The sequence below is a fragment of the Hemiscyllium ocellatum genome, chromosome 2, assembly GCF_020745735.1.
Source record: "Hemiscyllium ocellatum isolate sHemOce1 chromosome 2, sHemOce1.pat.X.cur, whole genome shotgun sequence".
NCBI classification, from domain to species: domain Eukaryota; kingdom Metazoa; phylum Chordata; class Chondrichthyes; order Orectolobiformes; family Hemiscylliidae; genus Hemiscyllium; species Hemiscyllium ocellatum.
Genome location: NC_083402.1, coordinates 55,916,036 through 55,931,576, shown reverse-complemented (window position 1 = coordinate 55,931,576; position 15,541 = coordinate 55,916,036). Strand labels below are relative to the sequence as shown.

The 15,541-nt window shown below is 39.7% G+C and overlaps 1 protein-coding gene across 9 annotated transcripts in view; it reads left to right on the top strand.

Annotated features, from left to right (window-relative positions):
- The window catches only part of LOC132823183 (multiple C2 and transmembrane domain-containing protein 1-like), a 646,464-nt gene that overhangs the window by 353,855 nt on the left and 277,068 nt on the right, over positions 1-15,541 (top strand). For all 9 annotated transcript variants that reach the window (XR_009645516.1, XM_060836773.1, XM_060836799.1 and 6 more), the window contains one exon: positions 11,280-11,466. Coding sequence is in view for 8 of the 9 variants with exons in the window: in XM_060836773.1 (XP_060692756.1) it covers positions 11,280-11,466 (187 nt within the window). In the remaining variant the exon portion in view is untranslated. The remainder of the gene's footprint in view (positions 1-11,279; positions 11,467-15,541) is intronic.

The following is a 15,541-nucleotide window of genomic DNA, read 5'->3' as shown; positions in this document are numbered from 1 at the left end:
CTACTTCAAGAAGACCACTGTCATCTCAGTGTCAAAGAAAATCAGGCAATGTGCCTCAATGACTACCTCCTGGTGGCTCTGACATCTATCATTCTGAAGTGCTTCGAGAAGTTCGTAATGACACATATCAGCTCTATCCTCCCTGATTGCCTTAGTCCATTACAATTTGCTACCTTTGCCATCTCCCTGGCCCTCTGCTCGCCCCTGGAGCATCTGGATAACAAGGACAACTATGTCAGACTCCTAATTATGGGCTTTAGCTGTGCCTTCAACACCATAATTCTAATAAAACTCATGTCCAAACTCTGAAACCTAAGATTCTGCTCCCCTCTCTGCAACTGGATCCTCAATTTCCTGACCCAAGACCGCAATCAATTTGGATAGGTGACAACACCTCCTCCAGAATAATCCTCAATACCAATGCCCTGCAAGTCCTTATAAGAGTCCTTATACGCTCACAACTGTGTGGCAAATTCAGCTCTAATTCCATTTACAAGTTTGCTGATTACACTACTGTCATGGGTTGGATCTGAAGCAATGACAGGACAGAGTTTAGGAAAGAGGTGGAATATATAGTGTCATGGTGTAAAGACAACAATCTCTCCCTCAATGTCAGAAAAATGAAGGAGCTAGTCATTGACCTCAGGAAGTGAAGTGGAGGACATGTCCCTGACTGCATCAAAGGTGCTAAAGTGGAAATGGTAGCAAACTTCAAGTTCCTGGGAGTAACAATCAACAACAATCTATCCTGGTCCACCCATGTTGATGCTACAGTCAAGAAAGCACGCCAGTGCCTCTACATCCTCAGATGGCTAAGGAAATTCATCATGTCAACAATCATTCATACAAATTTTTATAGCTGCACCGTAAAAAGCATCTTATCTGTGTGCATCACAACTTGGTTTCGCAATTGCTCTATCCAACACTGGAAGAAATTACAGAGAGTTGTGAATGCAACTCAGTCCACCATGCAAACTATTCTTTCCATTAACTCTGTCAATACTTCCCACTGCCTTGAGATAACAGTCAACATAATCAAAGACCCCTCCCCAGTTATACTGTCTTCCCCCCTTTCATCGGGCAGAAGGTATAAAATTTTGAAAATGTACTAACAGATTCAAGAACAGCTTCTTCCCCACTGCTATCAGGCTTATGTATGGATCACTCATATATTAGAGTTGATCTTTCTCTGCACCTTCTCTGTAGCTGTTTATATTCTGCAGTTTATATTATTACCCTGATGGACCATTTAGGGCATGATTTGTCTGATAGCACGCCAAACAATACTTTTCACTGTGTCTTAGTACAAACGACTATTGAAACTGCACCTGGAATATTGTACGCAATTTTTGTCCCCTCACTTGAGGGGGGTTGTAGTTGTATGGGAGGCAATTCAGTGGAGGTTCACTGGATTGATTCCAGAGCTGAGGGTTTTTTCTTATGAAGCGAGATTGAGTGTTTGAGGCATATAATCTCTTGAGTTTAAAAGAATTACTGGAGATCTAATTGAGACATATTAGATATTAAAGAGTATTGACAAAGTAGAGGATGTTTTCCCTTGTGGGGCAACCTAAATGAGAGGTCATAGTTTTAGAATAAAGGGTAGCAGTCTTAAAACAAATTGGGAAGAATTACTTCTTTCAAAGTGATGTGATTCTGTGGAATTCACTGGTTCAGAATGCAAGAAACAATAAATTTAAAGAGCAAATAGACAGACCTTTAATTAGTAATGGTTTGGAGGCATGACAGTGGAGCTGAGGCTGAGATGAGGTCAACCATGATCTTATTAAATAGTGAAGCAGGCCCTGGGATTGAATTGTCTACTCCTGTTCCTCATTCTTATGTTATTCCTGCCCCATTACTTCTAGGCTCCTCCTACTTCTCATCAACAAGTTACCCCTCAGTGACATTGTCCAAGGTAAAACTTTAGTTTTTCACATGCTTGCTTAAGACCCAGTTCTATCTCAGAACCATCTCTCTTAAATCCTCCACTGATGCTAAATCACCAAAGTACTTACCGCACATCTGGTTGAGTGGAATCTATAAATTAAGCTTTGGGTATGATAACATTTTTGTTTTCAGTCCCTTTTCCAAATGCTGCAGTTACTAAAGCCATTCTTCTCACTGGCAACATTGAGATGAAGCAAATTTTTCACACCCTTGGCATCTCATTCAATATCATGATGAGGTTCAGACTGTTTCCATCTCTGTAACATCACTTGACGTTATCCTTGTCTCAGGATACATGTTATTGAAATCTTTACTTGTGTCTTTGTAACCTCTTGTTATGATAGTGGCTAAATAGAAAATGAAATGTTTGTGTGGTGTAATGCAATGCTCACTATAAACTTAAAAATAAGAAAAATATTGTTTGTGTTCTTTTCTCATGGTAAGGAGGTGTCATGGTGAAATATGGCCAATCAATTTTTGACATCTGTCATTTAATTTCAATATGTGGAACTTCTGTGGACTAAAATATTCTTATAAAAGCAAAAGCATTAGTCTAAGATGGCTGAAGTGATCAGCTGATCAGTATGAGCCAAGCTTCTTGAAAGTTTGATCGACTAGTCCTAGTCTGGTTTATAAGTAATACATAATCAAAATAATTGAACCCATTCATTCAGATCTATATCGCCTGTTTGATTTACACCTTGCAGCAAGTTTCTCATATTGAGATGAAAGACTTATCCAGAGACTACCTAGCTTGATACAAAAACAATGAAGTCAGACACAAAAATACACAAAATAATTGTATTTCAGACAACAGTGTTAGGGCAGAACAGGGAGCAGAACCAGAAATGTCTATTTATCCATTTCCTTCCAGCATCCCTGAAGTCATGCCAGGTAAAAGCCTAATCAGGGCCAAGAATACAAGTAAGTACAAATTTCACTGAAACTGAGAAGACCATAAAACCATTAGATTTAATACCATAAGACCATAAGAACTAGGCCATTCATCCGATCTGATCTGTCATTCAATCATGGCTGACATCTTTCTCACCCCCATTCTCCTGCTTTCTCCCTGTAACCCTTGGTCCCCTTCCCAATCAAGAACTTATCTATCTCTATCTTAAAGACATTCAATGACTTGGCCTCTACAGCTTTCTGTGGCAATGAGTTCTACAAACTCAGCACTGTCTGGCAAGAAGCTCCTCCTCACTCGATCCTTCATTCTGAGGCTGTGCCCTCAGCTCCTCATCTCTCCTATGTGCAAACATCTCTGCTTTCTCCAGGCCTGTCAGTAGTTTCAATGTGCTTTCCTCCCCACAGCCCCCCCCCCCCCCCCATCCTTCTGAACTCCATTGAGTACAGACCCAGTCATGTCTTATGACAAGCCCTTCATCCCCTGATCATTTTTGTGAACCTCTTTTGGACCCCCACCTCCCCCCCCCCCCACACACCTCCAAGGCCAGCACATCCTTCCTTAGGTACAGGACCCAAAACTTCTCTGAATATTCCAAATGCAGTCTAATCAGAGCTTCAGCAGTGAAATGAATGCAGAATTGCATTTGCTATCCCAACTGCCAACTGAACCTGCATGGTTACCTTAAGAGAATCCTGAGCTAGGACTTCCATAATCCTGTATTGTTCAGGTTTCTGAATCCTTTTCCCCTTTAAGAAAATTGTCAATGCCTTTATTCTTCCTATCAAAATGCATAACTACATGTCTTCCCATGTTGTATTCCATCTACTAGTCATTTGTCCATTTTCTTGCCTTCCTAAGTGCCTCTGCAGCCTCCCCACTTCCTCCATATTACCTGTCCTTCCACCTATCTTTGTGTTGTCTGCAAGTTTAGCAACAACATCCTTAGTTCCTTTGTCCAGATCATTAATATATGATGAAAATAGTTGTGGTTTCAACACTGACCCTTGCAGAAATCCATTAGCCACCATCTGCCATTCATAAAAAAACCCTTTTATCCCTACACTATCTGTCAGCTAATCCTTTATTCATGGCACTACCTTTCTCTTAATAGCATGGGTTCTTCTCTTATTTACCTGTCTCCTATACTAACCATGTCGAAGGCTTTTTGGAAATCCAAATGAATCACATCCACTTGCTCTCCTTTGTTTAACTTGCTTGTTACCTCCTCAAAGAATTCGTACAGATTTGTCAGGCATGACCTCCCCTTGACAAAGCCATGCTGAGTCAGCTGTATGTTACCAAGCATTTCCAAATACTCCACAATTTCACCCTTAATTGTGGACTCTAAAATCTTCCCAACTATTAAGGTCAAGCTAACTGACCTTTAATTTGCTTTCTGCCGCCTCCCTCCCTTCTTAAGCAGTCATGTTACCTTACCCATTTTCCAGTCATCTGGTACCCTCCCTGACTTCCAGTGATTCCTAAAAGATCACCACCAATGCGACCATAATCTCCTCAGCAATTTTCTTCACATCCCTGGGATGTTGTCAGTGCAGGCCAGGTGATTCAAACCTTCAGACCTTTCAGCTTCTTTAGTACCTTCTCCTTAGTGATGACCACTAAACTTGCGTCTGGCTCCTGGGTCTCTTGAAGTTCTGGTGTGCCACTGGTGTCTTTCACTATGAAGACTGATGCGAAGTATTTATTCAGTTTTTCCACCATTTCTTTGTTTCCTATTACTATTCCTGTAGCCTCATTTTCTGGTTGTTTAATGTCCATCTTTGCATCTCTCTTAGCTTATATATCTAAAACAAAACACTTGCAATCTTCTTTTATATTACTAGCTAGCTTAACCATTTATATAATTTTCTTGCTCCCCAATTGCTTTTCAGTTGTCATCTGCTGGTTTTTAAAGCCTTCCCAACACTCTGCCTACCCACTCATCTTCACCATGTTGTATGTTTTTCCCTGTGCTTTCATGGTGTTCCTGACTCCCCTTGTCAACCATTCCTGATGAAGGGCTTATGCCCAAAACGTCGAATTTCCTATTCCTTGGATGCTGCCTGACCTGCTGTGCTTTAACCAGCAACTGCACCAACCTCTACTGAGTATGTTTCTTCTTTCTTGGAATGAATTTTGTTGTGTGTCCTGAATTATCCCCAGAAACTCCCACCATAGCTGCTCCACATCTTCCTTGCTGGGCTGTCCTTCCAATAAAGCTCCTCCTTCATGCCTTTGTAGTTATCTTTCTTAGTTGGAGTACCATTATATCTGATTCCAGCTTCTTCCTCTTAAACTGCAGGGTAAATTCTATCATATTATGTCACTGGGCTCTAGGGTTTCCTTCACCTTAAGCTCCCTAATCCAGTCTGCCTTATTACACATCACCAAATCTAGAACTAGCAGTTCCCTCATGGGCTCTGCCACAAACAGCTCCAAAAAACATCTCATAGACATTCTACAAATCTCTTTACATTATCAATGAAGTAACTGATGTCTTAACTTAAAACCAAACAACTCAAGTATGCTGATTTGAAGATGCCAGTGTTGGACTGGGGTGTGTACAAAGTTAAAAATCACACAACACCAGGTTATAGTCCAACAGGTTTAATTGGAAGCACACTAGCCTTTGGAGCATTGCTCCTTCATCAGGTGGTAGTGGAGGGCTCAGTCCTTTACTTAGATTACTTACAGTGTGGAAACAGGCCCTTCAGCCCAACAAGTCCACACCGACCCGCCGAAGCGCAACCCACCCATACCCCTACATATACCCCTTACCTAACACTATGGGCAATTTAGCATGGCCAATTCACCTGACCCGCACATCTTTGGACTGTGGGAGGAAACCGGAGCACCCGGAGGAAACCCACGCAGACACGGGGAGAACATGCAAACTCCACACAGTCAGTCGCCTGAGGTGGGAATTGAACCCAGGTCCCTGGCACTGTGAGGCAGCAGTGCTAACCACTGTGCCACCATGCCGCCCTCCTAACACACAGAATTTATAGAAAAATTTACAATGTGATGTAACTGAAATTAAACATTGAAAAATTGATTGTCTGTTAAGCCTTTCATCTGTTAGAATACCATGATAGTTTCACTTCTTTCATGTATAAATCACATTCTCAGGTTAGCTGTTAACAATGGTGATAGCTAGACAATATGTTGAAGGTGTTAGCCCCCTGTGTTGTGTGATTTTTAACCAAGTATGCTGAGGAATTTTCAACTGCATTTTCCTGTCCAAACTGGGTTTAACACTAACCCTTTTGATACTTTATTCCTGTGTAGTTGACATTGCATGTCATTATTTTTCTTGGGTTTATTAAGAAGTAAAATTTATTTTTCTTAACTGAACCAGTTCTTCAATTTTAACTTTTTTATTCATTCATGGCTGTTGGCATCACTGGCTGAGTCAGCATTCATTGCCCATTCTTTATTGTCGTTGAACTGACTACCTTGCTAGGCCATTTCAGAGGGCTGTGTGGTATAGACCAACATATAGGCCACACTGGTAAGGATGACAGATTTTGTTCCCTAAATTACACTAATGAACCAGATGGGTTTTTATGACACTTAGTAATGGTTACTTGGTCACCTAGTTCGCTTTTAATTCCAGATTTTTATTGAATTCAAATTTCACCATCTGCCATGCTGGATGGAATTCAAACTTGTGTTCCCAAAACATTAAGGATTCTAAAGTACTAATCTCATGAAATTATGACTAGGCCACTGCCTGCAACTTGTGAATTATATTTTAAATGATAAATGATATAAACTTCTTTGTTGCAGCCAACCAAGAGGGTGAAAAAGACAAGAGCTCATTCACCCCTCATCATCCCATAATAACACTCTCGACTTAATTATTCCAACACTTCTGTCTAGTCTCTGACATTCTATGCTGCTTAATATTGAGATCGTACCAAACTCTGTTGCTTGGGCCAACTTAGAACAAAGTATATTTCCGAATCATATTTATGCGCAGTGACCTACATTTCATTCAAGGTATTGCTCTGTTGTAAATGGATACGTCATCACTTTTTTTTTTGACTACTGTTTGGATGCTCTGGCACAATCTCCCTTTACATTAAAGTCAATAGAATAAATATTTCCCTGCTCTATCTTAGGCTTTGTATTTCCAAACAGGTTGACTAAATTACAAATTGAATGAGTGACTCCAAGCATCATCACTGCATTAGACAGTTGGTCCTTGACTATTAATCTCCTTGTTGTGGTTTGCCACTGGCTGTCCTTGCAGTCTCTTTCTGGCTTCAGAAACACAAAAAGGCAAAGGAAATCTAATTATGAGGCTTGTAAGTCCCAAAGAGCTGCCATATAAACATTCGTCTGAATATAAAACCCATAAGATGTATTCTTTTCATTCAATGGCTTGATTCTCCAAATGAGCCTCATCATATCTCACATCTGTTTCTCTGTCTTAGTTCTCAAAATACACTGGACAATTTTCACGTAAAATAAGCCATTAGCATGATACGACTGAAACAAAAATGAAGGATTTTAGCACAGTTTTGACTGCCACTGGCAATATTTATCTTTTTTTCACTTTGATCTCATAGTTCGGAGAAAGGTTTCTGTCATCTGCTACAGCAAAAATATACATGTGTTGTAAAAAGAATGTATTTACAATTTCACTGATAACACTGAATAGTTGAAATGTTCTCCTTGTTAAGCCATGGAGACTCACGAGAATTTGTCTGGAGGTATGGGTTTGATTTCTTTGCCATCTGTGCCTCCAAAACCACAATGACTTTAAAGATAACGTGCAAGTAATTCCCTAGAAATGTAATGAGGCATCCAACTTCCCTGGCAGGGATTTAGTTCATCTCAGTTTCAATTGCTAGAATCTGGAGCACAAACTGATCCAAATGCTCATCTCAATTTCCAAAAGTCTAATCAGAAGATCACAACAAATAATCAATGTGAGGATTTAATTTTGGCACATCTGAAATTCATTCTAAGTAGGGCTTGATTTGTCACATTTACTGAAATAATCCTCCAATGTTTTTAATCGTGTTGCAATTTTAGTGCTTTGTTTCCTCTGAGCTACATGAGCAGCTATAATTAAAAACAGTGCTGAAGAAACTCAGCAAGTCTGGCAGCATCTGTGGGGAGAGAAATAGAGTTAACATTTTGAGTCACTATGACTATCCCTCACAACTCTTCTCTCTACAGATGCAGTTTCTCCAATACATTCTGTTTTTATATCAAATTTCCAACATGTGCAGTTTTCTTTGGTTTTATATGTGCAGCTACAATATTGTTTTGTAACTATAGGGAAATGGTGCATGGGTAATGACATTTTCAAACTCCATCATTTTATCTAAATGTGAAATGGGCCATAAATGTTTTAGTCGTTTATCCAATGATGAGGCAATTAATCAAGAATTTTCTCCATCCTAAGAGAAGGATCATAAGTTTAAGTTTTAACTTTGGCTTAGTGTTAGAATGCTTGTCTCTGAGTCAGTAGATTGTGGATTCAAGTGCCACAAAGATTACTTGAGCACAGAATCTAAGCTGGCATTCTGATGTGCTGAGGAAATGCTCCATGATCTTTTACATGAGTTGTGAAACTAAGGCTCTGTCTTTCCTCATGGATGGATGTAAAAACTTCCTCATGAAACTCTTTGCAAAAGTATTGATGAACTGTCCTTAGTTCCCTTGAAGTAACACCACAGAAACAGATCTGTCAGAAAATATGCAAAGCAAGATTCATTTGCCAAGTTTCCTACATTAGAAAAGTGACAACAATTCAAAAACACATCAATTGCTTTGGAACATCCTAAAATTCATTGCATATAGATGTGATTGATGAACCCTCTTGGGGCACGGTGGTACTGCCCCCACCTCGGGACCAGGAGGCCTGGGTTCAAGTCCCACCTCCTCTAAAGATATGTAATAACATCTCTGAACAGGTTGATTTGAAAAATAGGTTAAGTACAAAACATTTGAAAAATTATAAATGCAATTGCTTATTAATACAATTTGATCAATTTATTTCTTTCTCTAAAAATGCCATGAATGCAAAATGCTATGACAATCCTTTTGCACAGCAGTTTATTGTCTTTAATTGTTGTTACAGTAAATGGTTTCTTTAAAAAAGCTTTGCTGGTACATCGATCAGTGTTTTTGAATGATCAGTGTTTTTGAATGATCAGTTCATTTGTGCAGGCCTCCATAGTTTGCTCCAAAAAAGATCATGTCTTCTTGTATGCTTCACATATGTCACAAAATGATACTGCTACCTGAAATATCCTTCTCACCAGTTAAAAGCATTTGGAGGTGCTAGTTTGCAAATAGGCAACATCTAAAGGCAGAAATTATGAAGTCCTCAATTAATGCAAATTAAACCTGATAGGAGCCTGAACAGCATGAGCTATTGTGTGATTTATGATAGATCATGCAAGAAGTCTACCTACAACACAGATTGCAGTGATTCAAGAAGTCAGCTCACAATCGCCTTTTTAAGAGCAACTATGGATCGGCAATGAATGATAGCCGAGCCAGCAGTGCCCATATCCCAGGAGTTAATTTTAAGAAAAGATATTTGGAAGAAATAAAATAACAGTCGAGTCTGTCCACAAGCCACTCAGAACATTCTCCTCAGGCAGCTATTACTTGTTCCGAAGTATCTGAAAAGAGTGGTACTCTGATTACAGAGATACTATCCCAATGTGACATGCAAGCAAGGGGAACAGATCAAATCAAGCAAAGTACCCAACAAGATGCAATTCTGCAAGTATTATAAGAAATCATAACACAAAGATGGTCTGAAAGCACCAAAGACATTCCAATGATTGCAGCATCATATTGGGATACAGACAGGACATGATAGCCCAAAATAGCATGCTGCACAAAGGAAGGTGAGTCATTATCTCTGAGGGGTTGAGAGGCAAGATGTTAAAATGCTTCCATGCAAGCACCCAGGAAATTAAGCTGAGTCTGAGGAAGAAATAAGGTTTAATGACCAAACATGAGGAGTGAAATCAAGGACGACATCACCTTTTGCAGTGTTTGTAATGAGTACCAAGCTAAGGAAGCTAGAGAACCACTGAAGGCACATTATATAACAAATATGATCAATTCTGACAACATCCCAGCTGTAATGCGGAGGAGTTATGCTGCAGAAATAGCAATGTCTGTAAACAAGCTCTTCTCACTACAGCTACAATAATTACATTCCACCATGCAGAAAATTTCCATATCCTGTCCACAGAAAGCAAAACAAGTCCAATCAAGCCAATCACCATTCCAATAAATATGAGTAAGGTGATGAAAGTCATCATCAACAGTAGTTACCAAGTGCCACTTTCTTCAGCAATAACCCCCTCTGCAAAGTTCATGTTGGGTTATGCCAATGTCACTCAGCTCCAATCTTCATTTCAGTTTGGCCCAAAGTTGGAGAGAAGAGTTGAATTCCAGGGATTAGGTGAGGCTGATTGCCCTTAATATCAAGTGAGGGATCAAGAAACCCAAGCAAAAATGAATTCTATCAAATAGTTCAGGGAGAATACTCTATAATGCTTGGATTCATACATAGCACAATGAAGGGTGATTGCTGGAGATAAACCAATTCAGAGTCAGGACATTGTTTCAGGAATTCTTCAAGTTTCCTAGGCCCAACCATCTTTGGCTGTTCCTTCCCTCCAACATAATGCCAGATGTGGGGTTTTGTTTTGATAATTGTATAGTGTTCAGTATTAATTACATCTCCTCAGAAATGAATGCAGGTCATACTTTGATGTAGCAAGGTTTTGACAATATTCAGGCTTGGTCTTTTTGGTGCCAGCCAATAGCCATTTCCAATGAGAGAAAAATCTAACTGTCTCCCCGTGACAGTCAACAACATGTTATTGTTGAATCAAAATTATCAATGACCAGAAATTTAAATGATTCAGCCATCTAAACACTGTGTCTACAAAAGCGGGCCAGCTGCTGAGAAATCTGTGGGTAGCGATAGATGCCATATATGTAGGTTAGGAAAGAACCAGAAATAGGGCAAATGGATTAATGTAACCTGAGGAAGCATTCCCAGACTTCCTGAACATATAGAAGTCCTCCAGTGATCAGTTCAATACCTGGAGAAATAAAACTGAGATGCACCACACATGGGTCACCGATTTTTCCTTTGAACGTTGCAGTATGGATCTACAAATGACAGAGCTCTGTGTTTGTTTTAGTCAGAATTCTGGGTACCCACTATAATCAAGCTGATTCAAATGGAAAAAATGGACACAAAACTCACACCAGATTTTTAACTGTTGGTCATCTGCTTGTCATATAAAAAGATGGATACAAAAAAATTAATGTAAGAATTTATATGAAGTATCCTTATGTCTCATGGATCAATTTCTACAGACAGGTCATTGATTAATTCTTTGCCCTTTTTCTGTTGCAGGTGTCAAGTTGATTTGGCAGGTCTAAGTAAGGAACATACGCACAGGCTAGAGTTGGCACTGTCAGGAGGAAAAGGCAGTTTAGTGCTTCTGGTCACTCTAACAGCATCTGCTCCAGTCAGTATCTCTGATCTTTCTTTCACCACATTGGACAATGAAGAAGAACGTAACAAAACAATGGCAAAATATGTATGTATTATTGCTCTAATATTTGTCATAGTCATTAAAGTCAATTTTACTCTGCATTTTAAAAATCTGGATTTTTACAGATATAATTAATATAAAAAGAGAATATCAGTTGGGGATGGGGTAAGGGGTGGGAGGGATGGGGGGTTGATGACCAACAACCCAAGTTCGAATGGAGAAAATCATAGCTTGCCACCAAACTTTTACTGAACTCATGACATATTTTATTAAAATTAAAAGTAAAATTAAAGAACCTGTAGATGAAATCCACCTTCCACTCTAAATCCTGAGGGATGGTTGCAGAAATAACTATTTAAGCCATTTATAAGAGTAGACTAGTGCAATCCCCAACAGGTTCTCTTTGCTTCAGTCTTTATTGCTATTCCTCTAACTACTTAACCACAACCAAAATGATGTGCAATGATAATGTGAGATGTTTCTGTCTGATATTCTGCTCTGGGAAAGGTTTGTGCTCTGGTATTTTTTCAGTGAAAGAAATTTCACTCTTTACCACTTGATTTCTAACTTTTACCTACCTTGGATTTTGATCTATTTGAACTGCATTTCCCTACTGCCAGGCTTCATTGTAGATAGAAACCCCTTATTCTACCTTGAAGCTCTGATGAGGAACAACAGGACCAGTGCTAAGAGTAGTACTAACTGTGTATCCCTTAGGAATTTGATCCTCCACAGGGCAAAGGAGATGGGCACAGACATTCAGTACTAAGCAAGTGAGAGATACCCCTCTCCTCACTTTCTTCCATCTACAGGTAGAGAAGCAATTTTCTCAACATGCTGTGGTGCCAATACTTTAGGAATATCAGGCTTTCACTGCAGGTCACTGCTAACATCAGCAGCAAGCCCACTGTCCCAGCATATGTGGTGGGAATACATTGTCAATGGCCATCATGATGGCTACCACTGGAGGGCCAACCCTGGTCTTTCATTCCACCCCTCAAGTTTTCCATTTTTCTCCTGAAAGGAGACAGAAGTAAAGAGTTGTGAGTGTGAGAAATGCATTTTGAGGAGAAAACCTGCAAGGGATGCAAGTGAGATAGGGAATTTTCTTCATAAGAGCTTCACTTCCAGAAGGCCTTTCTGGGCTCAGTGGTGACCCCTGTGGCTCTGAAGTCTCTGCTGGAGGATATGAATAGAATACAATCAAATCCCTACAGTGTGGTAACAGGTCCTTCAGCCCAACAAGTCCACATCAACCCTCCAAAGGGTAACCCACCCAGAAACATTCCCCTACCCTATTATCCTATATTTACTCCTGACTAATGACCCTAACCTACACATCCCTGAACGCTATAGGCAATTTAGCACGGCCAATTCACCTCACCTGCACATCTTTGGATTGTGGGAGGAAACCAGAGCATCCGAAGGAAACCCACGCAGACACTGGGGTGAATGTGAATACTCTACACAGACAGTCGTCTGAGGTTGGAATCGAACCCAGGTTTCTGGCCCTGTGAGGCAGCAGTGCTTACCACAGAGCTGCTGTGCCCCACATTGAGCCAACTTTCATCACCTAAACCACTAAGCCAGTTCACCTTCTCTGATTGAAAGGGTCTTCATGCCTCATTGCAGCATATTAAAAACTGTCTTTTCAGCTTCTCAAGAGCATCTCAATTTTGAGTCTTCCTCTCTTCTTTCCTGCAACCTAAGCAGCAGCAACTTCTGTCAGTGGCATCAATAAGTCTGTCTAACTCCACCAGTCCATGTCATTTGCCCATGCAGCCTCAGTGCCTGCTTTTTTTATATTGATGACAAGACCTGTGGTGTGCCAGAAATAAGAGTTAAGAAAACTCACTTCTTTCTGAATAGACTTTAAAACACAACCACCCCTCCCAACTTTGCTCCCTTGTGCAAGGTGACCAAACACTCCACACCCAAAGCTGCTGACTTGCTTCAGTCCACAGATCAACTGGACCCTCATCTTTGGACTAATCAGAGACCCGGCAGCATCTCTGACTGAACTCTTGCATTACTGGGACTGTTTGAGATGCTGGCTACTCATGTTTGCTGCAAATTCCAGAGAGCTGGACTTTCTCTGACCGAAGCACAGAATTCCTACTTCACACTAACCTTAGCCCATTCACAGTGTGTTATAGCTGTGGGACAATCTACTTCTAGATTTGACAGCTGGCTGCTGACTTTCCTTCCGTGAGGGTGGAATGAACCATCTGCTCCCTCTGCACATTTCTGTTCCAGAAATCTCCATACAACATATGATTGATCTCAGCTTTAAGCACAAGCATAGGTGTTCAATAAAATGAGATGATTATATGCAAGACTGCTACTTTTGTATATTTTAGAGCATTCCAATTCAAAAACATGATTAGTAGAGGCCTTGGGCAAGTTGGCACATCCCTTAGCCACTGAATAGCGTCTGGCCAGGAAATACTTCAAAGATTGAAATACAATTAAATGAAATTGAAAAAGGATAAGAAGTTATAAAATTTAAAAAGAATACCCAGTGAATTTTGTGTTTGTTGTGGATAAGATTCTTTCTTCTTTGCATATTTTTCTACGTTCCCACTTATCCACACACCATACACTATCAATAGCCAAGAGGACAGATGGGAAATCTGCCCTCAGGTTTCTTCCAAAGCAGGTCTTTTGGAATTGCCTGAAAATGCTCATGCTCAGATTGACTACCTCTATTTATGTCTCAACCCTTTGGGAAATTTCCAGGTCTTACCATGGTAAAGGCCCAGAACTCCAAATATATTGGCACGATATTGAATCCTGCCTATGAATAATGTTATGTATTTAGGTTCAAGTATGCCACATCATTGTGCTGGCATATGAAACTCTACATATTCCCCTGAAATGATCTTGTAGAAATACTGAAATGCAGCTCACTCACTGCAGTTTTACAAAATGAGCAGAGAGAGGAGCTATTACACTGGCTTTCGCTTAAAACAATGTATTCCAGCCTCTTCATGATTTTTCTTTAAAAAGTGATAACATACTACAATTAAAAATCCTCTCACTTGATGTGCAGGCTATTATTTAAATATATATACACTAGGTGCTATCAAACATGGCAGTAGGAAGAGTTCAACAGAGCTTTAAAAATTTGAAATTTTATATTAAAATACGTCTTTCGCCTGACTAGCCTGCACTGGATAACTGAATTTAATAAAGACATATCTTATCAGCCTATGCAGTGAGCAGATAGCATGAAGCAGTTGTACAAATGCTTTACAATGCTCTTCAAACAGATTAACAGGGCACTTGCTGTAGCTCAGTGGTGGATTTCTTCCTGCTGTCGACTTAGAATCAGCTGTTTGCCAAGGCTTGTATAGATCATAAATGCATGACACTATCAGAAGAATAATGACAGGTATTGTTTAAATATTGTTACTCATCTTGTGGCAGGGTGGGTTAGTGATGAAATATCATTTGTTAATAATTTCTACTGAAAAAGTTGGTACAAGCAACTCACATTGACCTTTCATTATATTACTCTGTGAGGGATCTGATTCCTAAAATGTCTTTACACTGAATATGATTTTAATAGTTGCATCTAGCTTGGATGTAAATAAAAGCAATTGACTGATTTCTCTGGGATAATGATTTCAAAATCTTAAAATAGGCAAAACAACATACTTGGAGATGGCTGTGGTTTTTTTTTTGCTGAAATGATTCAAATCATTTGGCAAAGCTGAGAATTGCAGTCTTGACCCTGCTATCGGAATGAGTAAGCCTAGAAAATAAGATTACAACAATTTAACTATTTGTAACCAAGTATACAAGTACATCAAATTAAATAGACATATTGATTCTCGTCATTAAAATGAAAGAAATCTTTTAGAATATCCTTTCATTTTCTTTAATGGACTTTAGTGAGATGGCAGCCAGAAGGCAATGTGGTGACCTCCTTGAAATGGGAGCATGAAGCCACTGTTTTCCACTTTGTCATCGCTTAAATTCAGTAGAGCTAGTTTGAAAAGAAGTTGTTAGCTTTCCATTTTTATTATGACATTTCACAATCGTCCGATTTAATGTCCCTTGACCGAATTGTCCATCGTGAGACGATGGGCTTGAAATGTTATTTGGAGCATTGATA